The following is a 26968-nucleotide window of genomic DNA, read 5'->3' as shown; positions in this document are numbered from 1 at the left end:
TGCCTAACTGGGCAGCAGACCATCTGGAACTGGGAAGACTATAATGTTAGAAATTGTGAGGTAGAATCAGGTCAACCAGCAAATGACTGGAACTGGAAAATACTGTCCAAGGCAAGCGCTTTGGAATGAGTCTGGCAAGACACAACCTTGAAGATGACTTTTAGGGGTTGGAGATACTCTGCAGAAAGCCAAATTCTCAAATGCATTGAGAATTTTGCATTGCTTACCACCTTCCCTTGGTCAGGATCATAGAAACGTTCCAACAGCTGAATACTGGTGCTTTTACCACATCCACTGCTTCCAACAAATGCCAGGGTTTGCCCTGGACCAACAGACACTGAGAGACCATTCAGAACTTGTATATCAGGTCGGGAAGGATATGTAAATTTACAGTCAACAAAGTCAATCTGCCCCTGGAAGTTGTCCTGTGGACGGGAAGATTAGAATTATATATGCTCTACTAGAATCTAGACTATTGAAAATGCACATAAGCCTGAGTTTTAAATCCTTGCTTAAGATACCTTCAACACCAAGCTGCTGAAGTGCAAAGTACAAAGACAGCAACTTAATGAAATGGCATTCTAGTCCCTATTCCAGCAGATGTAGAATAAAAGGAGGCTTGAGCACTGAATTTAAAGATATTTGATCTCTTATTCCCATTCTAACCTAAGGGGATTTCCTTGTCACCCATTCTTTGACATTCTGCATGGAAGAAAATAGAGGATATGATTACATCACAGAAGCCAGTAACTGTGCAAATTCCTACAGCTCTGTTCCCCCAGAGATTTAAAATAATAGCATTACACTTGAAATGACTTACACAGAAAGTTACTTGAGCCCTGAATTGCAAAGGTGAAATACCTTGAGTTGTACTCTCTGACGTGTAAACTCTAGAAATGGATAGACATTTAATAAACCACACAGAGACTTACCTTTTATTGAGCTGAAGGAGAAATAGGGCATTTGACCAATTTTAAAAGATTTCTGAATTTAGTTGACTTTACTGGGGTTTAGGGGTTTTTGGCTCTCTTGCACATACTGGGATATTAAAAATTAGGCAGGGAAGATTGAAAAACACCTGTAGGGACTATCAATTAGAAAAAGTGATATTTCATTGAGATCAAAATAATTTTCTGGGAGTCCACATGAACTCATGTGGAGCACAGATAAACATGAATTAAATCAGTATTATCGGACAGGAGAAACTGGTTTTTCTACATTCCGTACCAGGATATCAGTAGAAATCCTGGTGGTTGGGTAGGTCTCAAAAGACACGTAGCTTCATTCATTCTGGAACTGTGTTTTATAGTACCTGTGTACTATAAAACAAGTATTCACTGGATATCATTGCCTTATTCAAGTTCCAGCTTTATGAAGAACTTTTAATGCTAAGGTACTTCATTCCTTTACGTTTGTAAATCTACTGTCTGTCCATTCCGAGGGCATATGAGTTCACCCATACACTGCAGAATTTAGAAGATCAGTGGTCTTGAATAACCAGCCCCAATGGCTGCTCTGCACACACACAGAAGCACAAGCCTCCCCCACTACCCTCTTACCCCCTATACTTACCCATCTTTCACCCGCACTACTATACACCTTGATTGTGGGTTGTCGGTCCAGCAGTTGGAAAAAGCGTGCGGCTGAGATTTTAGCTTTGGCATAACTTGGGGTATAAGAGAAGGCTCTCCCAAGAGCTGTCGCACTCAGTACAACTGAAGAGATCACCCTGTAGTTGGACAGACACCCAGGTAGAAAGGGCGCGGTGTGGTTGGTGTCACGGCCTAAGAGGCAGGAGTTTGGGGGTCTAGCCCTGGAAAGGACCGAGCAGCCTTGAGCAGGTCTCTTTAGACTTGTCTGGGAATGGGAGATTGGAGAGATTAGCCTTTTTCAAATTGTGTTCTAAGAAGAAAGGGTGAGGGGAGGATTGAACAAAGGGGGCTCAGATCTCCAAACCCTGCTTCAACTACAACAGCATTTTTAAAAAAATTTGTTTGAGGAAAAAAGACTTCTTAGAAAAAAAAAAAGAGGGAGGTTGAAAGATCACTGGATTGGGTTGCATTTTTACAATGTTAACATTCTATGAATCTATGATTAATGTGTAAAAGACAATTATTGGCGATATAAGCACCAATTCTGTACCAAGCAAGCATGTAATTCATGCTTCAGACAACATGATGCAATTGCCTGTATCCTTCTACTTGTCCCAGCCTCAATGTGTGCATAATTAACGAGCAAATAAGTGAATAAATAAATGAATGATAAACGTGATAAGAGATAGCCCTTTTGCTCTATAGACCATGCTGCGAGGGGCGCCCCCCGAAGTTGTCCACCTGCACTGCAATGCACCATAGGGCCTGCCTCAGTGTGGGTGGGGTGGTGTGGGGTGTCTCTGTGTGTTTTACTGCTCAGTTCATAAGCAGAAATTGTTTTAGGCCAGACTGGCAAAGCCAGACATCTCTAGGAGCCCAGTCCAAAACTTAAAGCTATGACAAGCACCCGGAATAAAATAGGAAATGATGGAAGGTCATCTTTCATTTTTTAAAGAGAAGCCAGAAATTGGGAGCTTTCTGCAGTGTCCCAATTTTTACACGTTGGCAAATAATTCTTCAAAAGTCTTACATAAACTAAACAAGTCAAGAGTTTGTGATTTCTGATTTGGGGTTAGTAGCTCTACATATGCAAAAATTTAGAAAGGAGACTTTCCTGGTTGAGGTGGGCATAGTGGGGCAGGAGAAAAAAATTTCTTCTGTATTTCTAGAAGAAGATAGAGGGCGAGCAGACAGAACTCGTGGCTGGAGAAGAGATTTCTTTTAGGGCTGATTTTCCTAATGCCCTCCAAGGCTTTCTCAGACCGTCTCCCCCGCATTTTTCAAGGTCCCCTGCCCCATCATGCCACACCCATATGCATGTGCACCCAGTCCCTTGGTACCCTGACACACTTAGGTGTCTGGAAATGTGAGAAACTGGACTCAAAGCTAAACTTATTAGAAGAGCAGACTCCAGCTATAAACAAAAGAACAAAATCCCCCTGACTAGTCTTTGCTGTCTCTACCTAGGAAGAGTCAGCTAGACATGTGCCTTCTTTACAAGAAGTAGAGCTCAAATAAGGTAGTTCTAGGAACCATCTTATTCAAGCACTTTAGATTTTCTCAGCATTAACCAGTATGGTAGATTGTGAAAATGCTTAATTTGTCCTATTACTCTGTATACACCCTTTTGCAATATGATTTTTTTATTCCTCTGTGATATTGTGACTTATGATAAGAAAACTATATTGGTCTTTTGTCAGTTCCTGGCACAGACTCCTAAACCCTTGGAATTTCCCAAGTTTTGAGAGGACTGAGGTGTCTTTTGTTAATGAAGTGACTTTGGTAAAAACTCTAGATAACCTAAGGATGGGGCCTGGTTGCCTGGAGAGCCAACCATGCGATTAGAGGGGTGGAACTTCAGTCCCTTCCCCAACCTCAGGGGAGGGGAGAGGCTGGAGATTGAGTTCAATCGACAATGGTCAATGATTTAAGTAGTCAGGTCTACGTGATGGAGTCTCCATAAAAACCCAAAAGACAGGGTGCAAAGAGCTTCTGGGCTGGTGAGCACGTGGAGATTTGAGGAGAGTGGCATTCCTGGGGAGGGTATGAAAACTCCAAGCCCTTCCCACATACCACACTCTATGCATCTCTTCCATCTGGCTGTTCCTGAGTTGTATCCTTTTGTAATAAACTGGTAATCTAGTAAGTACATGTTCCTCTGAGTTCTGTGAGCCGCTCTAGCATATTAATCAAAGCTGAGGATGAGGTCATGGGAACCTTGGGTCTACAGCTTGTTGGTCAGAAGCACAGGTGATGACCTGGACTTGCTTTGGTGTGGAGGGTTGGGGGAGGGGCAGTCTTGTAGGACTGAGCCCTTAACCTGTGGGAGGACCCAACACTATCTCCAGGTAAATAGTGTCAGGATAAACTGAACTGTAGGACAGCCATCAGGTGTCAGTGCCATGTGATAGCCATGTGAGAGAGTAAAGGAGAAACACTTATCGGATCCTCTCATCAAAAGATGGGGTCCGTTCCTCTTTTCTCTGAATCTGGACTTGGTCGTATGACTTTCTTTGGCCAAAGAAGATATCAGAAAAAGTGATGCATGCAGAGTTGGCAAATGCTTGCATGTTGGGTCTTGCAATCTTCTGCTGCACTTGGAACTCCGAGAGCACAATGTGAAGAAAACAAGCTCAGCTGCTAAGAGGCCATGTGGAGAAAGAAGGGCACTCCGAAGCCTGACTGAGTCAGCCCAGTCCAGAAGAACCACCCTGACAGCACACAGAATCTTTAAGAAATATTAATCTGAGCTGTTTAAGACACCATGTTTGGGATGGTTTAAGCAGCAGAAGCTAATGGATAGAACCAGACCATTCCTCCCTGGAGTGCTGATCTTTTATGACTCTGGCCAGGTAGTCCTCACCTGAACACATAGCTGAAATGGAGCCCCTCATTGGGAATTAAGTAACCTCCATATCTGTAGGAAGCAGAATTAGCAATAAACACAATGCACTGGGAAAAACCAAAGCAGAATCCGTAAACATTTGCTTTTCGGATGGCTGTCTTGTATGGCTTCTCCAGTTCAGTCTCAAACACTTCTATAAACTGCCTCTCCTTTCCAATCCCAGCCACAGTGCGAATATTACTGAGGGCTTCGTTTGTAATCTGAAGAATGAAAAAGAGTTTTAGAAATAAAAGAGCAGAGATAACTGCTTTCATGACATTTTCAACCGTTACATGGATTAGATCTGGTGCAAATGACAGAAGGCAGTATACAGCACAGATGGGGGCATCATCTGGGAACATAGAGAAGTTGCTGGAGATCAATTTGACTGGACCCTGAGACATTCTATCAGTTCAACACAAGTTCTACTTGATCCTAACATGGCTTTGTTGCCTCTACTTGTTGAGGAAGAGAGAAGAGGGGGAAAAACGGCACACAAGGCTATCTTTGTGAATTCATTTGAAATGTTCAAAATGGTATCTTTAAATGTGTCTGAGAGAAAAAGATTGTTTAATAATAGAAACCTAAAATATTAGATTCTATTTCTTAAAAAATTATGACCAAATACTATATAAGATAGATTAAAACTGAGTATGAAGTTTATCTTTTAGTCTATACTACAAATTTGTATTTGTTTCAATCCCTACTCTAAGGTAAATAACCACTGTTTCTGAATTACGGTCCTATCCTAAAAAAGGTACAAAAGTGGGCTACTTCCTATTATCGGCATACGAAATTCTTTTGGCTTCTGCCTACTTGGGCGATGTTCACATTCCCTCTTTAAAGAGAAAAAACCTAGTTTAGAGTAAATTTGTTAAAAGGTGAGGGTGTGTATATGTGTGTGTGCATGATTCTTTATCCCTGATATCTGTCCATGCCACCATATCTTCATTTACCTCTGATAACCAGATTTAATTAGAACATACTCTTAAAAGTGCATAGCTGGGCTTCCCTGGCGGCGCAGTGGTTGAGAGTCCCTCTGCCGATGCAGGGGACGTGGGTTCGTGCCCCGGTCCGGGAAGATCCCACATGCTGCGGAGCGGCTGGGCCCGTGAGCCATGGCCGCTGAGCCTGCGTGTCCGGAGCCTGTGCTCCGCAACGGGAGAGGCCACAGCAGTGAGAGGCCCGCGTACCGCAAAAAAAAAAAAAAAAAAAGTGCATAGCTAAAGCCTAAGTGTATTCGAGACCTAAACTGTGTATATCTCATGGTTCTCTTTGGGAAAGACATTTGCCACAAGTCAGGCAGACACTGAAGTGTGAAAGTTAAAAGCATGTGCCATTAAAAAGATAGTAACTCCTCTCTGTGTGGTTGGCATGACCTGGAGAAACCATTAAGCTGAAAAGACCAAATAAAGAGGAAAGTGAACTATCCTCCCTTGCAAAGGAGAATACTACACCTAACTGGGACGTATAAAAAATAACTGTTTGACAGGAAACTGAACATGTAACCCTCTGTGTTTTCCCCACTATTTCTCCACACCTGCTCAATCTCATATCATCAGAAGCATATATGAAAAAGGCTAATGGGAAGTTTCTAACCATGAATGTTTGTAGGCTGACAGTTTCCTTAAGTCTGTTTGCACCCCTCATTCTTAGCAGTCTGACAGCCACTCAGCCATAAGCAGTCTGAAAAGTGGGTCTGGGAGATTACCTGTCCTGCGACCTCCAGAGCCTGCTTGTCATGAGTGGCAAATCCCATCAACATTTTGGTCTGTATGGCTCCCGATAAAGCCAGGAAGGGGAAGAAGCACACTATGACCAGGCTTAGCTTCCAGCTAAAGAAGAAGGCGATGATCATGGCCACGGTGATGTTAGTGAAGGAATTGACCATCATCCCAATCTGAGAGCCGGCAGCCTGCAAACCAAACGTGATCAACCAATTTCAGACACACAGTCTCTAACTAAATATCATGAAAAAGCTATTTTGTAGCAAACAGATAGGTTTTAAAAAATTATTTTGATGAAATAGACATAACAATGTTTACCATTTTAGCCATTCCTAAATGTACAAGACAGTGGCATCAAATACCTTCAAAATTGGAACTATCACATTTATTCCCAAAACTTTTTCATCATTCCTAACAAAAACTACACCCATTCAATTTAACATCCCTTCCTCCCTCTCCCCAGCCAGCGCCTGTTAGCCTCTATTCTATTTTCTATCTCTACGACTTTGCCGATTCTAGGTACCACATATAAGTGGAATCATACAATATTTATCCCTCTGTGTCTAGCTTATTTTATCAAGCATAATATTTTCAAGATCCATCCACATTACCGCAGGTATCAGGATTTCATGTATTTTAAAGCCGAATAACATTCCACTGTGTGTATATACCATATTTTGTTTATCCATTGATCTGTTGATGAAAACTTGGGTTGTTTTCACCTTTTGGCCATAATGAATAATGGTGCTATGAATATGGGTATATAAGTATCTGTTTGGTCACTGCTTTCAACTCTTTTGGATATGTACCTAGGAGTGGAATTACTGATCATATGGTAGTTCTATGCTTTAAAAAGGGAGGGTCTTTTAATTAAAGAGCCCCCCCACAATGGACTTGAAGGCTGGATTAATAAAAGTACATCTTATTCACACCTTCTTGGGAGCTCATGTATTGACTAATCTCATTTCATGGGTATCAGAGCTAGACCAGTCAGCGTGAGATTAATTCTAGTGATAATGAATAACCTATAAAAGCTCCTTGCAGATTGAAGATTACAAAAATAGAAGAGATGAGATTATGGCTTATTTATTTAATCTAAGGTCAAGAATAAGGTGAACTAGACACTAGAATACTCAAATGTTGAGAGTAAAATTAGTAAAAACTTTAAGCAGTAAGACAATGTATATTAAAACCTTTCAAAATGATTATACATTTTGATCCAGTGATTATATTTTGAGAACTAAAAATATAATCAAGGGTATGCCACAAGCTTGATGCACAATGATATAAATTGCTTATGTGGGGAGGGAGGACCTAAACGGGGAATTCTTTAAGAAATGATGATATATTAAAATGATGAATTAAGCATTCATTAAAAATTCATTGTAGAAGGATATATAAGGACCAAAATATGCTCACATCACATTGTTTCAGGAGAAAAAAGAAAGATTACAAAATAATATGTACGGTGTGACCCAATGACTGTGGGAAACACATTTTCTATTTATACAACAGAAAAAGCGTAGAATGATCAAAATGAAAAATTTACAGGGATTTTTCCTCTAAAGAGGATTCCACGTTCCTTTGAAATTCTCCATATCATGGTTCATACTGTTGGTTGAACTGGTAGAAGTCGAGATATACAGTACAGCACTACCAATCCAGTGAGTTTTTTCTTCCAAGAGCCTCACAGGCAAACCATGACTTTTCTTTTTCTGATTTTCATGGCAAGTGAGCAGTGGTGTTGAGAGGCAAACTGCACTCTCATCCCTTTAACCCAAATGCCTGGTTTTATGAAGGTGTTGCCTCATCTTGTTCACATGTTTAAATCTCCTGAACAAGGCTACAGGTTCTGGGGTTTAGAAACCACAGCTTAGTCTCCCTGAGTCAGAAAAGACAGCCCTTGGAATGTGTCAGGATTCTAGATAGCAATCATCTCCCGTCTTTCCCTCAGGTTCCCGGCTGGGCTGCTTAGAACAGCTTCTTTTCCTAAGACTAACTTACAAGCCGGGCCCCTGTGGAAGGAGGCTTTTTTCCACACACACACCCTCTGGGGGTGCCATTAAGTCTTGTGGAATCTGAGCCTCTGGGCCTAAAAAAAAAACCGATCTGAGAAAGGAGGGAAAGTTCTTCTCAATTGCTAGACTCAGGAAATGCAAAACTCTGACAGATTTTGATTCATGCCATAACACTGATTCTGGGCATTACCTAGGAGACAGTATGCTTTAGCTGCTGTTTGTCAACTTTGGAAATGGGCAAAAGTGTAGCTCTGGGGTATCCTCCCTCGAGTTCCTGTTTTATAGGAAATATGTACGTGGTTATTGGAATTACGTGATTATTGGAATAAAGGAAAGAAAGTCTACTCCGGTTACTGCGTGCCTGGTTTCCACCACGGCTTACCCCTTGAACTTGAGAAGCATCTGTAGCAAGCCTTGTTGTCAGTGCTCCAGGGCTATTTCTGAGGTCATCAAACCAGCCAATGTCTTGCCCTAACATTGCTCTGAAACCCAATTTACGTAGCCTTTTTGTGAGGAGTTCCCCGGATTTAGCAAAAGCATATCCCTGAAACATAAAGGAGTCTTTAGTGATATTTTAACAGGAAAAGGGGGAAAATAACTAAATCGCTTACTGAAAAATAAAATTCCTTACCTGCAGAAATTGAGTGCAAAAAGATACACAGCCTATTGCTACAAAAAACAGGCACACACCATGGATCTGTGACCTTTGTTCTTCTTTATCAGGAATTGAAAAAATCTTTGCAAGACAGTAAGCAAGGAAGTAACTTTAGTATTAACAAACAATAGCAAAAGAAATCAATTCAAATATGTTTAAGAGAAATTTCTCTTAGGCTTTGGGTTAAAAACCAGTTCACTTTAAACATACTAGTGTTAAACCAAAGTTAACTATGAACATGTGCACTTAATTCTCTGTGGGGAAGGAAGGCTGGTGAACGAAACCCAGTGGTTATGACTGACAGAATTTTTGTCTCGTTTCTTTGCCTGATGTAGGCAATTTTATTGGCTTTTCTTTGATACAGATGAAAAATATGATGAAATGCCTCAAATTCTTTACATAATAAGGCAAGGAAAAAAGAAAGGAAGGAAGAAAAGAAGAAGGAAAGGAGGAAGGAAAGAAGTGGGGAAGTTACTTGAGAATCTGAGAATATTATTCTGGGACAAAACTCAAAGTAATATGACCTATGTCTTTCCCCAATAATAAAGATGGCTTTCATACTCAGGTACCTCGCCTATTATTAGTTTTATAGATTACTTATATATATATACAAATAATAGCATCATTATAAAAGCAGCTGGCACACACACAAAAAAGCAACTAGCTATCAAGGCATTGACTGGAATTGTCTTAGGACAGAAAAGCTTCCATCCATCAGAGGCTGAAATTGTTGCTTCTAAATCACCAGAAGCTGAAAACATTCCCCTCAAAAAACTATGGAAATTATGAGTGGGGTTTTTTTTCAGTCTATAATAAGTGGTAAACTATACTCATAAGTATATTCTGAACTTACAGGCACATGCTCAAGTAACTGACTGGGACCCACGCTGTTGCAATAAGAAAATGGAAAGAATAGCTGCATATTCTAATGACATCGCCCCCTACAGTGAAATAGATTTTAGGTGCATCAAAACCCTCCTAATTCAGACGAAGTGAGGTAACTGTGAGAGTTCAGAAAAGCTATTTATTAGAGAGCTGCACAATAAATCCTTACTTATTGCTCTGCATTAATTTGAGTAACTAGAACAATGCCAGAAAGCAGCTGCTCAAAGGAAACCATTTATTCAACAAATATTTACCGAATGCCTGCTATATGCCAAATAAATCTCCTGCAAACTACTCCATTAACAAATCCTTTTTTGTAAAGCAGAAGTAACCCGTTGAAACGATCACAAATTCCAAAGTAGGGGTGGGGTTCTAAGTTAATGAGATGTACTCTTTCTAGGACAGAGCTTTTGGGCCCGTTATGGTTCTTAGCAATAAAGAATACATTCATTCTTAATGAATGAAGTGGGTTCAAAAGATGCCACAGTCATTCACCCCACCATGGAATAACTCATGTAAGTTTACTTTACAGTTTACAAACACAAGGACTTAAAGATATATTTCAGTTTGGTTTTAAAAATCACTATACAAATCCCCATAAACCCCACACAGTGATGCCACAATTCTCATTCCTCTCTAAGGTCACCTATTATAATCATGGACTATCGTACTGCATGTTAGCCAGTTTAACTCTTATTTTATAGATGGGAAACTAAAGCCCACAAGACCGAGTCCTTTGTCCAAGTTCATTTAGCTGGTGGTTATTATTAGATAAGGAAATGCCTGGTTTCCAGATTCCAGTGCAGTGGTTTTCTTCTGGGCACGCTCTCTTGGCTCTTGATATTACCCGTCTTCTCAGGGTTAAAAAAAGAATGTTTGGCTAATATTAAATTCAAGATTGGGCATCAGCTGTCTGTAACCTCCCCCCCCCCACCCCCACCCCCACTGACAAATTCTACTGCATGAGTTCTTTGTACATTCTTACTGAAATGCAACCCAAAGGGCTGCCCATCCCCCGGTTCTTCTGTTTTTAGACTAGCTGTAGTTCAAGCACACATCTACATCATTTTGTAAAGGTAAGTTTGTTTAAGGAGAAAATGAACATTCTCTAGACTCTTGCTATTTACCAGATGCAAATGTGTTACTTAACCTACTTTAACTTAAATGAGGATTTCCTTAAATTAGGATTCTTAAAACAACCCAGTGAGGTAGCTTTTCTCGCCCTATATTATAGATAAGGAAGCTAAGACTCATCAAGGGGAAACCACTTGCCCAGATGCATGCAGACAGCACAGAGCAGAGACCTGCGGCAAGCCCAGGGCTGGCTGACTCCAGCGTTCATGCTTTTCTCCAGCACGCTATGTCCAAACTGCAGTGCTTGGAACACCTGGCACCTTTTCCAAGTCAAATAAACCCAGGGAAAGTGCACCAGAGAAATTATGCTTTACGTGTACATTGAGGCTTCGCTAGATTAGCAACCAGGCCCCTAACGCCCAATCATTTGCTGGGTCCTTGTTCCAAACTGTGGTCTCAGTACCAACTGTGAATATTGTGCCCTTTAGATATGTCAGAATGAAAACAGTGCAATTAAAACCAGACTATTATCTGACTCATGATTATACCCTACGAGATGAAAGAAAGCATCATGAACCCACTGATGAATATGTGATAATTATGCTAAGAGGCACACAAAAACAACCTTCTTTATCAAAGAAGAAAAATAGTAAAGCTTTATCCTCTTAGCAAATATAACCCTGTGAGAGCCTTAATGATGAGCAGATTTTGGATTTCACCAACTAGATCCTGCTACTCTGATCCTTCGGTCCTTAAGTGAAAAGCTGAATTGCTCAGGCTAGGATTTCCTGGTTGTGACCAGAAGAATCACAGAGAATATTCTCACCACCAATAACCAAGGGCAGGGGTTATAACTGGATCATCAAATTTTTTTTGACTTGGCCATTTCATAGACCACTAGAGCTGGAAGTTATCTTACAGATCATCTTTGCCAATCCTTCCTTTTATAGTTAAGGAAACTGAGACCCAGAGAAGTGGCATGATGTGACCCCAGGGCAGAAAAAAAGTCTCCTGGCAGGGAACCCAGGACTCTTCCCAAAGCAGTTCATACACAGGGTTTGGGTGAAGTTGAGTGAATGCATTCCATACTTTGCATTTATAAGAGAGAAAGAGATGATCAGCAAAGAAGTTGGCATCCTGGAATTATTTTAAAAGTGAACATATAGGGCATAGTCTTGGGTCTTAACAGATTCAGTGCCACCCCCTACACGCTCTACATCTGCATCACTGCTCAGTTGAATGCATTTCCAGAGCCTGTCCCTGGTAGAATGTCAGCTTTATGAGAGCAGGAGGGCTCTGGTTTTCTTGCTCCTCCTAATACCAGCAACAGTGTCTGGAAAACAGTAAGTGATGCGTAAATATTTGATGAATGATGAGTGGATTTTTTTTTTTTTTTTTTTGCGGTATGCGGGCCTCTCACTGTTGTGGCCTCGCCCGTTGCAGAGCACAGGCTCCGGACACGCAGGCTCAGCGGCCACGGCTTACGGGCCCAGCCACTCCGCGACATGTGGGATCTTCTCGGACCGGGGCACGAACCCGTATCCCCGCATTGGCAGGCGGACTCTCAACCACTGCGCCACCAGGGAAGCCCTGATGAGTGGATTTTTTGGTTTAATGTCTGTCTTCCTCATAGACTGGAAACTGCATTAGGGAAGGCACCCTGACTGACACTGTGCTCCCAAGTCCCTAATCTAGGGGAGATAACCAACAAATACCTATTGAGTGAATAAAAGAACATTTCTATTATGTTTAGGGTATGGCATTTACTAGATATTAATGAATATAAATTAATTATTAAAATATTTTCAGCATAACCAGAAATTCAGTTCACCAGAGTTGGCCCCTGTGTTTCCAATTTCCTACCTTTCTGATGATTTCCTCACTTAACACAAGGGGGCAGTGTGAACATTGAAGCGGTGGCTGAGGCCATCCCTATAGGATTGATTTTTTTTTTTTTTTGCGGTATGCGGGCCTCTCACTGTTGTGGCCTCTCCCGTTACAGAGCACAGGCTCTGGACGTGCAGGCTCAGAGGCCATTGCTCACGGGCCCAGCCACTCCGCGGCATGTGGGATCTTCCCGGACTGGGGCACGAACCCACGTCCCCCGCATCGGCAGGCGGACTCTCAACCACTGTGCCACCAGGGAATCCCTATAGGATTGATTTGATCTTGCTTGTGGACTATACAAGTCTTTCTATACACCTCATGCCTGAGGGGACTTAACTTCTGGTCAGGAACTCTGCCAGAGAGACCGCAAGAGAGAAAGAACAGCAGAGGAGGAAACTAAAACTTAGGACTCTCACAAATCCTTCAAAAAAGCTGGTGCTAGTCCTGGTCCCATCGCCCAATGTGACCCTGTGTCACCTTGAACAAGTTGTTACAGTTGTCTAGATTCTAGGTTTGCCGCCTTGTTGATCTCACAGGATTTGTGTGTGTGTAAATTTCAACTAAGAAGATGTGATAGCATTATTGAGAACTAATTTTGCAATGATAAGGTTTTATTGGAACTTGGCTCTGCAGTCACACTGCCTGGATTTAAATCCAGATCCACCACTCACTCCCCTAAGTTCTTTACGCCTTGGTTTGCTCCTTTGTCAAATGGGAACAATAAGGATACCTACCACAGGTGGTTATTAGAAAAGTTTAGTGAACTATCGTATACCAAGTTCTTAGATAGCGCCTAATTATTGTTTGTAGTCATTATTATTATTGTATTATAACAATGAAGTCAGATGGAGAATATCAAAACTCCTAGGAGGTGAGAAACTGAAATAAGCTTATCCTTTATCCATGCCTTATTTTACTTCTCTCTTCCTTTTCCTGTTTTCTCCCCACCTCCCCATTTCAATGGTGCAACCAGCGGAAGAGAAGAGCATAATACAACATGCATGAACACCTGCCATTACAAGTCAAACTTTGTACCTCAGCTGTTCAGCAAGATCAAAATGGCCCCCCAATCTTTTTGTATTATTCAACCAACCTGCTTTGCATTCTGATTTGGTTTGCATATAGGTAAACTGCCCTCTTTTGACACTAAATTTGCAGCCATAGTGCTGTTGTTTTTACAGACACGATGCCTGTTGGAGGGTGCTGCCCTCCAACAGGGCAGCTTCACCTTCTTGCCTCCTGTGTGATGGAGACTCGAGACATTTTTAATCCTTTAGAGATGAGAAAAAAGAGCTAAAAAAAAGCTTAAAAATAAAAAAGAGCTAAGTCCATTACAACAAAGAGCCAACCTATCAAAAACGACAATATCCACTGATAGACAAACCAAAGGCAGGAGGAGAATAAAGCTGGTCCAGCTGTTTGCTTACCCCAAGAATCTGGCTGAAGAAGAAGGCATAGAAGGGTGTGACTGTCCCATTGACAGCTGCGCCCACAGCCCCTACCAGCATGTAGGGCCATTCTGGAGCATTAACTTTCAGAATCCTCCTAACTGGGGCAGGTTCAATTTCTTCTTCCACAGGAATGTTCTTGTCCTTGAGGGAAGAGGGAGTTACATTAATCATCTAAATTTCTGCATATCCTCTTTTGTTATACAGCAGACCCTTTGGCATTCACAGATTTGAGTCATGGTTTGATTGGTTATGAGTGGTGTTAAAGATCTATGAGACGAAGTGATTCGTTATTTTGTGAAAAATCTTTCTGAATTGCTTGCCACCATGCTGTGACTTGGATGGGATAGATCTTAGAGTGTCTGCTCATCTGAAGGTGAGCTCGTAGTTCTCATTTCACAATTGCATAGGTATTAACTCTTGGGGAGTAATAAATATGTTGGATCTGTAAGAAAAATAACCCCCCAATTTTAAAAAGTTTTTGTGCTATAGTGGTATTTACATATTTGAGGACTTGTGAAATTTTCAAGATATGTCCTTCATAAATGTCAAAGCTCTAAAATCTTGTAACTGGCTAAAGCTCTAAGGCAGGCCAGTGTATCTAAACAAGGCAAAATAATTTTAAAAATGTATTAAGTGGTGTCGACGGTTATCAATTGCATGTTTTCTCTAAGGTTTTCCTTAATTAATGCCCAGAAGTAAATGGTAATCAATTTGGATTTCTAAATTCTGCGTTTTCTTCACAAGGAGTAAAAACTATTTCAAAATTTCCCTATTCCAATTTCTTTTTTTTTTTTTTTCGGTACGCGGGCCTCTCACTGTTGTGGCCTCTCCCGTTGTGGAGCACAGGCTCCGGACGCGCAGGCTCAGCGGCCATGGCTCATGGGCCCAGCCGCTCCGCGGCATGTGGGATCTTCCCGGACCAGGACACGAACCCGTGTCTCCTGCATCGGCAGGCGGACTCTCAACCACTGCACCACCAGGGAAGCCCCTCCAATTTCTTTAGTTGCCATTAAAGTGTCAGAGCTAGCAAATTTTTATCCTCTTAAAGGCAAATATATTCAGAACATCATCGTTTTTACCATCATTTTTCCTTGTTATAGATATTGTTCAGTGCTTGGTCTTTAGGCCCATTATTCAATAATCTGTTAAATTTATTGCCCACTTTGTTTGAGAAAGGCTTTTAGGTGACGTATATAGATCTGTATTGGTTTATTTTTTACTTTTTCTATTAAAATATACTAAAAATGTCTACAGCAAATTGACTACAAAACTATTAGTGCTCTCTTTCATTAATACGCATTTACCCCTTAGGGAGCTGAATGCCAGGAACAGAAGACAGCAAGGAACTTCAAATACTATCCTTTTGCTTCCAAAGTCAAAGTCTACATTACCAAGTCAATTGAAATAAAAGGCTGGTGTCCCTCTCATTCTAGTTGCAAGCCAAATAGGATGGACGAAGGCAGCTCAGCTGGTGATAGATTTGTCAATGCCTCCGTCTCAAGTTCTCTCTTGGCCTGCCCTCAACAGTTGCACTTGTCATTACTACTCACTCATGCAGCAAATCCTTCAATGATTTCATCTCTGACGTCTTACTAAACTCTAGGAAATCAATGCAGAGAGGAAGACAGGTGGCTGGGAAAGCATGAGGGAAACAGGTGTAGAAAGAATGGGGTTCTTGGATGAGCCTCATATGGCCACTCATGGAATATATCACTGAGTTCTTTAACTCTCTGAGGCTCAGTTACCTCCTCCTCGAAAGGAAAGTTACATGGGGAAGACAATTCTCTATGGGTCTCTCATGATTCTGCACATCTTGTGAAAAGAGGCATTGACTTCCTTTGTTCAGGCTATCTCTTCAAGGAAATTTGTACAGCAAATAGCCTTGGAGGACAGAGGTAGTGTCTCCATCCCAAGAAAAGGACAGATGTGCTTATTGCCCATTATAAAAACATCAGGTTCCTCAAGCCCAGGATTCCTCTCCCCGTTCATTTGCTGGTATCATCTGGCTCTCTTTGCATCAACTTAACGGGAAGTGGGGTTGGGCTGGGGAACTAGTGCAAATGCTCTACTCTGGCTCCTGCTTGTGCTCTGAGTAAAAGGTCGTTTGTCTCTGACGCAGAGCTCTTGTGTATTCTGCCAGCATCCATGAAATTGGGTCAGGCTATAGCTTGCAATAGAGCAAGATATCAGACCCTTTACAGTTCTAAACAGTGGTTGGTGTCCAGTTCTGGATGCTTACCAGACTCATGTGGGTCGAAGATTAAAATTACAGACACCTGGGTCCCATCAACAGAAATTCTATTTTAGGAAGCCTAAGTGTGAATTTGTGTTTTAAAAAATACTCCTCAGGTAATTCTGATGACAAAGCCCATTTTTTGAGGTCCTCAGCAGTACACAATCTCCAAAACTCCTTCCAGAACTAAATGTTTGGGGTGCCATGTTTGAACGTTTTGAAAGTGTCAGCTGTGCTATACCATCTAGGGGCATTAAACTCCAATATTTCCTGGAACCACTGTCCCACAGGGTGGTCCACCCACAGTCTGACATGATACAAATCTCCCTGTTCTTCTGATATCTGAAGGTATCCCTAAACCTTAACAACAAAACCAAAGACATCTAAAAGCAGTATGAAGTACCTTTTGTCCAGTAGTTAACATTCCAAGATAGGCTAACAGGAAGCAAAATTTAATTAATTTGAATAATTTTCTTTTTTCCCCTTTCATTAAAAATTTGACTTTAAAGGAAACTATGCCCCAACTCCCAAAAAGATGAGGCTATTAAGACTGAATGATGCAAAAATAGGAAATCTGTCCCTGAGTAATTGACTTTTGATTGACTTTTATTTAATATTGCTAAAAGACAGTAGAAGAATAAAAGAAAATTAAAGTCACTATGTACAGAAGGGTTTTTACCTCTGGGATTTTGCAAAGCTAAAGATGAATTTACTCATCTAAAAAAAGCTAAAAAGCTAAAGATTTTATATATATATATATATATATAGAGAGAGAGAGAGAGAGCAAACCAGTAACTCACAGAGAGATACAATTATAAAAGTTTATATATGCCTCCTCACTGCAGGGTTCCTGCCTCTATTGTGTCAATGTCAAGTTGCACAGTGCTCATTTATTTATCATATGTCAGGCAGGATCCTGCTAGCAGCTCCAGTGCAGGGAGAAGGACAGTGGCTCTTGTTCATCTTTGCATCCCTAACACAATACCTGGCACGTGATAGGTGTGCAATCAGTGTTTATTGGATGAAAGAATGAATGAAGCTTTTATGCCCGTGGCGCATACATGCAACAAAACATTTATTTAAAAAACACTGATCACTCACTTACAATGTAGATGGTACAATGCTAGACAATGAGCTTTTTCCAGCTTCCTTCCTTCCATCTCCTTGTGTAGGTCAGGTGAAAATATAACTTCCTACTTAAATCTTATGTCCCGATTTCTATACTTTGTTACATTGACTTTGTCATGCCAATCCATAGGGGTCTCCTGCCTCGATAACGACTTTAAGATATGATGATAGGAAATGGTAACTATGACCAAGAAGCAGGGACTCTCCAAATAACCAAAAACTGATAGTCATTTTTATAGATCCTCTGCCCTATCTCTCAACCATTGCCTAAACCCTGTCTCCAAATTAGCTGTGATGAAGCTATGGATTTCTAATATTTGACCTTGACTCAATCTCCTATATATTCTACCTTTTTAGTTTCCCTAAAAGAGATGCCTAGATATCAGAGACTGGAACCTCTAGCCTGCAGGTTTCCCCTAATCCTACTCTTAATGTTGTCAGCATTGTAACTAAGATCTGACTCCATTTATGAGAGCCATGAGTATAGCTTGGAGAGGAAGAGAAAACAGGCTGTAGTCATGGCTCTGTCACCAGCTAACTATGAGATGTTGGGTCAGACACCCCACTCAGAGTTTGGAAGGACAGACTTTTAAAACCATTTCCTGAAGTTTTTGGAGTCAAAACTCTAAGAGACCACAAGGTGGAGATACCTCCTTTATATAAGTAAAACTTTTGCACTGCCACAGAAGGTATAACATCTCCCCATTAACAGAAGGTCAGTTTAGAGCTTCTTCATCAAAATAAGAAAAAAAAAAAAAATTTTGCCAGTGCTTAATCTTACAGAATTTAGTTAACTATTAAAAAACTTTAAAATGTACTTGGATGAGAAAGTCCATACTTTAACCAAACAGGATTAAATTTTATTAACCCTGATTCTGTTGTTTACTTTTAAAAGATACTTAATTTTTAAAACAAAAAGATTCTAATATAATTATCCTACAAATGAGCAGTATTAATATAAGCATAAGACCTTTATTCGCTTCAAGCTTTAGCAAAATCGCATTGGTGTCCCTGTCACTTTCTTCCTTTCTTCCTTTTCCTTCCTTAACTAGAGAGAGAAATCAGAATGTCAACTTAATAAAATTACACTGGGTTATGGAACATTTTTGTTTCTCTAAAACTAATCTCTATATTTGATTTAGGTTTCCATTTATTTAAATATCTCCCTTCGGAGTTTTCCCTGCCTCATGAGAACTCTGGGAACATGATCTTCAGACCTCCAGGAAATCTGATTGTTCTCTGTAACAATGCTGAGCCATCTACCAGCTTCAACAAAATTGAATTTTCTTTTCCTTCCTTCCTAATGCTCTTGCTTTTATTGTCGAGTATTTACCCAGAAATAGGGGGAAAAAATTAAAATGCAAAAATTGAATATTATTGGGACTACCCTGGTGGCACAGTGGTTAAGAATCTGCCTGCTAATGCAGGGGACACGGGTTCGAGTTCTGGTCCGGGAAGATCCCACATGCTGCGGAGCAACTAAGCCTGTGTGCCACAACTAGTGAGCCTGCGCTCTATAGCCCACGTGCCACAACTACTGAGCCCACGTGCCACAACTACTGAAGCCCGCGTGCCTAGAGCCCATGCTCCGCAACAAGAGAAGCCACTGCAATGAGAAGCCCGAGCACCACAACGAAGAGTAGCCCCTGCTTCCCGCAGCTAGAGAAAGCCCGTGCACAGCAACAAAGACCAAATGAAGAAGCTTCAAGATGGCAGAAGAGTAAGATGCAGAAATCACCTTCCTCCCCACAAATACATCAGAAATACATCTACATGTGGAACAATTCCTACAGAACACCTACTGAACGCTGGTCGAAGACCTCAGATCTCCCAAAAGGCAAGAAACTCCCCAGGTACCTGGGTAGGACAAAAGAATAGGGGCGGGATCTGCACCAGTGGGAGGGAGCTGTGAAGGAGGAAAGGTTTCCACACACTAGGAAGCCCCTTCGCGGGCAGAGACTGCGGGTGGCGGAGCGGGGAAGAAGCTTCAGAGCCGCGGAGGAAAGCACAGCAACAGGGGTGTGGAGGGCAAAGCGGTGAGATTCCCGCACAGAGGATCGGTGCCGACTGGCACTCACCAGCCCGAGAGGCTTGTCTGCTCACCCGCCGGGGCAGGCGGGGCTGGGAGCTGAGGCTCGGGCTTCGGTCGCAGCGCCGGGAGAGGACTGGGGTTGGCTGCGTAAACACAGCCTGAAGGGGCTAGTGCGTCACTGCTAGACGGGAGGGAGTCTGGGGAAAAGTCTGGACCTGCCTAAGAGGCAAGAGACTTTTTCTTGCCTCTTTGTTTCCTGGTGCGCAAGGAGAGGGGATTAAGAGTGCTGCTTAAATGAGCTCCAGAGACTGGCGCGAGCCACGGCTATCAGTGTGGACCCCAGAGACGGGCGTGAGACGCTAAAGCTGCTGCTGCTGCCACCAAGAAGCCTGTGTGCGAGCACAGGTCACTCTCCACACCTCCCCTTCCGGGGAGCCTGTGCAGCCCGCCACTGCCAGGGTCCCATGATCCAGGGACAACTTCCCCGGGAGAACGCACAGCGCACCTCAGGCTGGTGCAACGTCATGCCGGCCTCTGCTGCTGCAGGCTCGCTCCGCATCCGTGCCCCTCCCTCCCCCCGGCCTGAGTGACCTAGAGCCCCCAAATCAGCTGCTCCTTTAACCTCGTCCTGTCTGAGCGAAGAACAGACGCCCTCTGGCAACCTACACACAGAGGCGGGGCCAAATCCAAAGCTGAATCCTGGGAGCTGTGCGAACAAAGAAGAGAAAGGGAAATCTCTCCCAGCAGCCTCAGGGGCAGCAGATTAAATCTCCACAATCAACTTGATGTACCCTCCATCTGTAGAATACATGAATAGACAACGAATCATCCCATATTGAGGAGGTGGACTTTGGGAGCAACTATATATATATATATTTTTTACCTTTTTCTCTTTTTGTGAGTGTGTATGTGTATGCTTCTGTGTGTGATTTTGTCTTTATAGCTTTGCTTTTACCATTTGTCCTAGGGTTCTGTCTGTCCGATTTTTTTTTTAATCACTTAAAAATTTTTTTTCTTAATAATTATTTTTTATTTTAATAACTTTATCTTACTTTACTTTATTTTATCTTCTTCTTTCTTTCTTTCTTTTTCTTCTCCCTTTATTCTGAGCCATGTGGAGGAAAGGGTCTTGGTGCTCCAGCCAGGCGTCAGGGCTGTGCCTCAGAGGTGGGAGAGCCATGTTCAGGACACTGGTCCACAAGAGACCTCCCAGTTCCATGTAATATCAAATGGCGAAAATCTCCCAGAGATCTCCATCTCAACGCCAAGACCCAGCTCCACTCAATAACCAGCAAGCTACAGTGCTGGACACCCTATGCCAAACAACTAGCAAGACAGGAACACAACCCCACCCATTAGCACAGAGGCTGCCTAAAACCATAATAAGGCTACAGACACCCCAAAACACACCACCAGACGTGGACCTGCCCACCAGAAAGACAAGATCCAGCCTCATCCACCAGAACATAGGCACTAGTCCGCTCCACCAAGAAGTCTACACAACCCACTGAACCAACCTTAGCCACTGGGGGCAGACACCAAAAACAACGGGAACTACAAACATGCAGCCTGCGAAAAGGTGAACCCAAACACAGTAAGTTAAGCAAAATGAGAAGACAGAGAAACACACAGCGGATGAAGGAGCAAGGCAAAATGCCACCAGACCTAAGAAATGAAGAGGAAATAGGCAGTCTACCTGAAAAAGAATTCAGAATAATGATAGTAAAGATGATCTAAAATCTTGGAAATAGAATGGGCAAAATGCAAGAAACATTTAACAAGGACCTAGAAGAACTAAAGATGAAACAAACAACGATGAACAACACAATAAATGAAAGTAAAAATACTCTAGATGGGATCAATAGCAGAATAACTGAGGTAGAAGAATGGATAAGTGACCTGGAAGATAAAATAGCGGAAATAACTACTGCAGAGCAGAATAAAGAGAAAAGAATGAAAAGAACTGAGGACAGTCTCAGAGACCTCTGGGACAACATTTAACGCACCAACATTCGAATTATAGGGGTCCCAGAAGAAGAAGAGAAAAAGAAAGGGGCTGAGAAAATATTTGAAGAGATTAGAGTTGAAAACTTCCCCAATATGGGAAAGGAAATAGTTAATCAAGTCCAGGAAGCACAGAGAGTCCCATACAGGATAAATGCAAGGAGAAACATGCAAAGACATATATTAATCAAACTATCAAAAATTAAATACGAGTAACAAATATTAAAAGCAACAAGGGAAAAACAACAAATAACACACAAGGGAATCCCCATAAGGTGAACAGCTGATCTTTCAGCAGAAACTCTGCAAGCCAGAAGGGACTGGCAGGACATATTTAAAGTGATGAAGGAGAAAAACCTAAACCAAGATAACTCTACCCAGCAAGGATTTCATTCAGATTCAACGGAGAAATTAAAACCTTTACAGACAAGCAAAAGCTAAGAGAACTCAGCACCACCAAACCAGCTTTACAACAAATGCTAAAGGAACTTCTCTAGGCAGGAAACACAAGACAAGGAAAAGACCTACAATAACAAACCCAAAACAATTAAGAAAATGGGAATAGGAACATACATATCGATAATTACCTTAACTGTACATGGATCAAATGCTCCAACGAAAAGACATAGATTGGCTGAATGGATACAAAAACAAGACCTGTATATATGCTGTCTGCAAGTGACCCACTTCAGACCTAGGCACACATACAGACTGAAAGTGAGGGTATGGAGAAAGATATTCCATGCAAATGGAAATCAAAAGAAAGCTAGAGTAGCAATTCTCACAGCAGAAAAAATAGACTTTAAAATAAAGACTATTACAAGAGACAAAGAAGGACACTACATAATCATCAAGGGATCAATCCAAGAAGAAGTTATAACAATTGTAAATATTTATGCACGCAACATAGGAGCATCTCAATACATAAGACAAATACTAACAGCCATAAAAGGGGAAATCAACAGTAACACAATCATAGTAGGGGACTTTAACACCCCACTTTCACCAATGGACAGATCATCCAAAATGAAAATAAATAAGGAAACGCAAGCTTTAAATGATATATTAAAAATGATGAACTTAATTGATATATATAGGACATTCCAACCCAAAACAACAGAATACACATTCTTCTCAAGTGCTCATGGAACATTCTCCAAGACAGATTGTATCTTGGGTCACAAGTCAAGCCTTGGTAAATTTAAGAAAATTGAAATCGTATCAGGTATCTTTTCCGACCACAACGCTATGAGGCTAGATATCAATTACAAGAAAAAATCTGTAAGAAATATAAACACATGGAGGCTAAATAACACACACCTTAATAACCAAGACATCACTGAAGAAATCAAAGAAGAAATCAAAAAATACCTAGAAACAAATGATAATGAAAACACGATGACCCAAAACCTGTGGGATGCAGCAAAAGCAGTTCTAAGAGGGAAGTTTATAGCAATACAATCCTACCTTAAGAAACAAGAAACATCTCAAATAAACAACCTAACCTTACACCTAAAGCAATTAGAGAAAGAAGAACAAAAAAACTCCAAAGTTAGAAGAAGGAAAGAAATCATAAAGATCAGATCAGAAAAAAATGAAAAAGAAATTAAGGAAACAATAGCAAAGATCAATAAAACTAAAAGCTGGTTTTTGAGAAGATAAAGAAAATTGATAAACCATTAGCCAGACTCATCAAGAAAAAAGGGAGAATATTCAAATCAATAGAATTAGACATGAAAAAGGAGAAGTAACAACCGACGATGCAGAAATACAAAGGATCATAAGAGATTACTACAGGCAACTCTATGTCAATAAAATGGACAACCTGGAAGAAATGGACAAATTCTTAGAAATGCACAACCTTCTGAGACTGAACCAGGAAGAAATAGAAAATATGAACAGACCAATCACAAGCACTGAAATTGAAACTGTGATTAAAAATCTTCCAACAAACAAAAGCCCAGGACCAGGTGGCTTCAGAAGTGAATTCTATCAAACATTTAGAGAAGAGCTAACACCTATCCTTCTCAAACTCTTCCAAAATATAGCAGAGAGAGGAACACTCCCAAACTCATTCTATGAGGCCACCATCACTCTGATACCAAAACCAGACAAAGAGGTCACAAAGAAAGAAAACTACAGGCCAATATCACTGATGAACACAGATGCAAAAATCCTCAACAAAATACTACCAAACAGAATCCAACAGCACATTAAAAGGATCATACACCATGATCAAGTGGGGTTCATTCCAGGAATGGAAGGATTCTTCAATATACGCAAATCAATCAACGTGATACATGTTGCTCAATAGATGCAGAGAAAACTTTTGACAAAATTCAACACCCATTTATGATAAAAACCCTGCAGAAAGTAGGCATAGAGGGAACTTTCCTCAACGTAATAAAGGTCGTATATGACAAACCCATAGCCAACATCGTCCTCAATGGTGAAAAACTGAAAGCATTTCCACTAAGATCAGGAACAAGACAAGGTTGCCCACTCTCACCACTATTATTCAACATAGTTTTGGAAGTTTTAGCCAAAGCAATTAGAGAAGAAAAAGAAATAAAAGGAATCCAAATCGGAAAAGAAGAAGTAAAGCTGTCACTGTTTGCAGATGACATGATACTATACATAGAGAATCCTAAAGATGCTACCAGAAAACTACTAGAGCGAATCAATGAATTTGGTAAAGTAGCAGGATACAAAATTAATGCACAGAAATTTCTTGCATTCCTATACACTAATGATGAAAATTCTGAAAGAGAAATTAAGGAAACACTCCCATTTACCATTGCAAGAAAGAGAATAAAATATCTAGGAATAAACCTACCTAAGGAGACAAAAGACCTGTATGCAGAAAATGATAAGACACTGATTAAAGAAATTAAAGATGATAAAAATAGATGGAAAGATATACCATGTTCTTGGATTGGAAGATTCAACAATGTGAAAATGACTCTACTACCCAAAGCAATCTACAGATTCAATGCAATACCTATCAAACTATCACTGGCATTTTTCACAGAACTAGAACAAAAAATTTCACAATTTGTACAGAAACACAAAACACCCCAAATAGCCAAAGCAATCTTGAGAAAGAAAAACAGAGCTGGAGGAATCATGCTCCCTGATTTCAGAGTATACTGCAGTAATCAAGATAGTATGGTACTGGCACATAAACAGAAATATAGATCAATGGAACAGGATAGAAAGCCCAGAGATAAACCTACGCACATATGGTCACCTTATCTTTGATAAAGGAGGCAAGAATAAAGTGGAGAAAAGACAGCCTCTTCAATAAGTGGTGCTGGGAAAACGAGACAGCTACATATAAAAGAATGAAATTAGAACATTCCCTAACACCATACACAAAAATAAACTCTAAATGGATTAAAGACCTAAATGTAAGCCCAGACACTATCAAACTCTTAGAGGAAAACATAGGCAGAACACTCTATGACATAAATCACAGCAAGATCCTTTTTGACCCACCTCCTAGAGAAATGGAAATAAAAACAAAAAAACAAATGGGACCTAATGAAACTTCAAAGCTTTTGCACAGCAAAGGAAACCATAAACAAGATGAAAGACAACCCTCAGAATGGCAGAAAATATTTGCAAATGAAGCAACTGACAAAGGATTCATCTCCAAAATATACAGGCAGCTCATGCAGCTCAGTATCAAAAAAACAAACAACCCAATCCAAAAATGGGCAGAAGATCTAAATAGATATTTCTCCAAAGAAGATATACAGATTGCCAACAAACACATGAAAGAATGCTCAACATCATTAATCATGAGAGAAATGCAAATCAAAACTACAATGAGATATCATCTCACACCGGTCAGAATGGCCATCATCAAAATATCTACAAACAGTAAATGCTGGAGAGGGTGTGGAGAAAAGGGAACCCTCTTGCACTGTTGGTGGGAATGTAAATTGATACAGCCACTATGGAGAACAGTATGGAGGTTCCTTAAAAAACTAAAAATATGACCCAGCTATCCCACTACTGGGCATATACCCTGAGAAAAGCAGAATTCAAAAAGAGTCATGTAGCAAAATGTTCATTGCAGCTCTATTTACAATAGCCAGGACATGGAAGCAACCTAAGTGTCCATCGACAGATGAATGGATAAAGAAGATGTGGCACATATATACAATGGAATATTACTCAGCCATCAAAAGGAATGAAACTGAGTTACTTGTAGTAAGGTGGATGGACCTAGAGATTGTAATACAGAGTGAAGTAAGTCAGAAAGAGAAAAATAAATACCGTATGCTAACACATGTATATGGAATCTAAAAAAAAGAAAAGAAATGGTCAGGGGCTTCCCTGGTGGCGCAGTGGTTGAGAGCCCGCCTGCCAATGCAGGGGACACGGGCTCGTGCCCTGGTCCGGGAAGATCCACATGCCGCGGAGCGGCTGGGCCCGTGAGCCATGGCCGCTGAGCCTGCGCGTCCGGAGTCTGTGCTCCACAATGGAGAGGCCACAGCAGTGACAGGCCCGCGTACCGAAAAAAAAAAAAAAAAAGATCAAAAGAACCTAGGGGCAAGACAGGAATTAAGATGCAGACCTACTAGAGAATGGACTTGAGGATACAGGGAGGGGGAAGGGTAAGCTGGGACAAAATGAGAGAGTGGCATGGACATATATACACTACCGAATGTAAAATAGATAGCTAGTGGGAAGCAGCCACATGGCAGAGGGAGATCAGCTCGGTGCTTTGTGACCACCTAGAGGGTTGGGATAGGGAGGGTGGGAGGGAGGGAGATGCAAGAGGGAAGAAATATGGGGACATATGTATATGTATAACTGATTCACTTTGTTATAAAGCAGAAACTAATGCACCATTTTAAAGCAATGATACTCCAATAAAGATGTTTTTAAAAAAAAGACCAAATGCAGCCAAAAATAAATAAATAAAATAAATAAATTTATTTTTAAAAATTGAATACGATTCAATGTTATGCTGTGTTTGAAACATCAGGGCAGTGTTTAGTTCCTTCTCCCTTGAAACTTATTAAACTCCTTACATAATGCATCTTGTAGTTATGAGTGGCAGCATCATGGACATAAATGAAGAACCTGTTTCTAGAACTAGAAGAGGTGCTGAGTCCTTAATTGCAAGATGCAGTAAGCAACCATGCTTGCTAAACATTTTCTCTCACTGGATTCATCCTTCTGCTCCTGAGACAAGGTGTTCTTCTATGAAATTTATTTAAACCAACTCTATTAGATACTGAGACCTCTATCTATTTATTATCAATATATTAAAGCCAAAAGAGAGCCTTAATAATCCTTCCATCATAGTTATAAGATTGTTAAGTAGTACTTTATTCCAAATTTGGCATTGTGAATCAGTGTTTATAATTACTCCCAAAATGGA

The 26968-nt window shown here is 40.9% G+C and overlaps 1 protein-coding gene across 3 annotated transcripts in view; it reads right to left on the bottom strand.

Moving 5' to 3' along the window:
* ABCB11 (ATP binding cassette subfamily B member 11) overlaps positions 1-26968 on the bottom strand; it is an 86274-nt gene that overhangs the window by 9686 nt on the left and 49620 nt on the right. For all 3 annotated transcript variants that reach the window (XM_067741630.1, XM_067741632.1, XM_067741631.1), the window contains exons 18-24: positions 14150-14314; positions 8853-8957; positions 8604-8765; positions 6188-6391; positions 4456-4697; positions 1573-1729; positions 228-425 (exon numbers count right to left, since the gene is read on the bottom strand). In XM_067741630.1, the coding sequence (XP_067597731.1) occupies positions 228-425; positions 1573-1729; positions 4456-4697; positions 6188-6391; positions 8604-8765; positions 8853-8957; positions 14150-14314 (1233 nt within the window). The remainder of the gene's footprint in view (positions 1-227; positions 426-1572; positions 1730-4455; positions 4698-6187; positions 6392-8603; positions 8766-8852; positions 8958-14149; positions 14315-26968) is intronic.

This window comes from Pseudorca crassidens, chromosome 6 (assembly GCF_039906515.1).
Source record: "Pseudorca crassidens isolate mPseCra1 chromosome 6, mPseCra1.hap1, whole genome shotgun sequence".
In the NCBI taxonomy this organism is placed as follows: Eukaryota; Metazoa; Chordata; class Mammalia; order Artiodactyla; family Delphinidae; genus Pseudorca; species Pseudorca crassidens.
The sequence above is the reverse complement of the archived record's forward strand: the minus strand, read 5'-3'. Positions and strand labels throughout refer to the sequence as shown.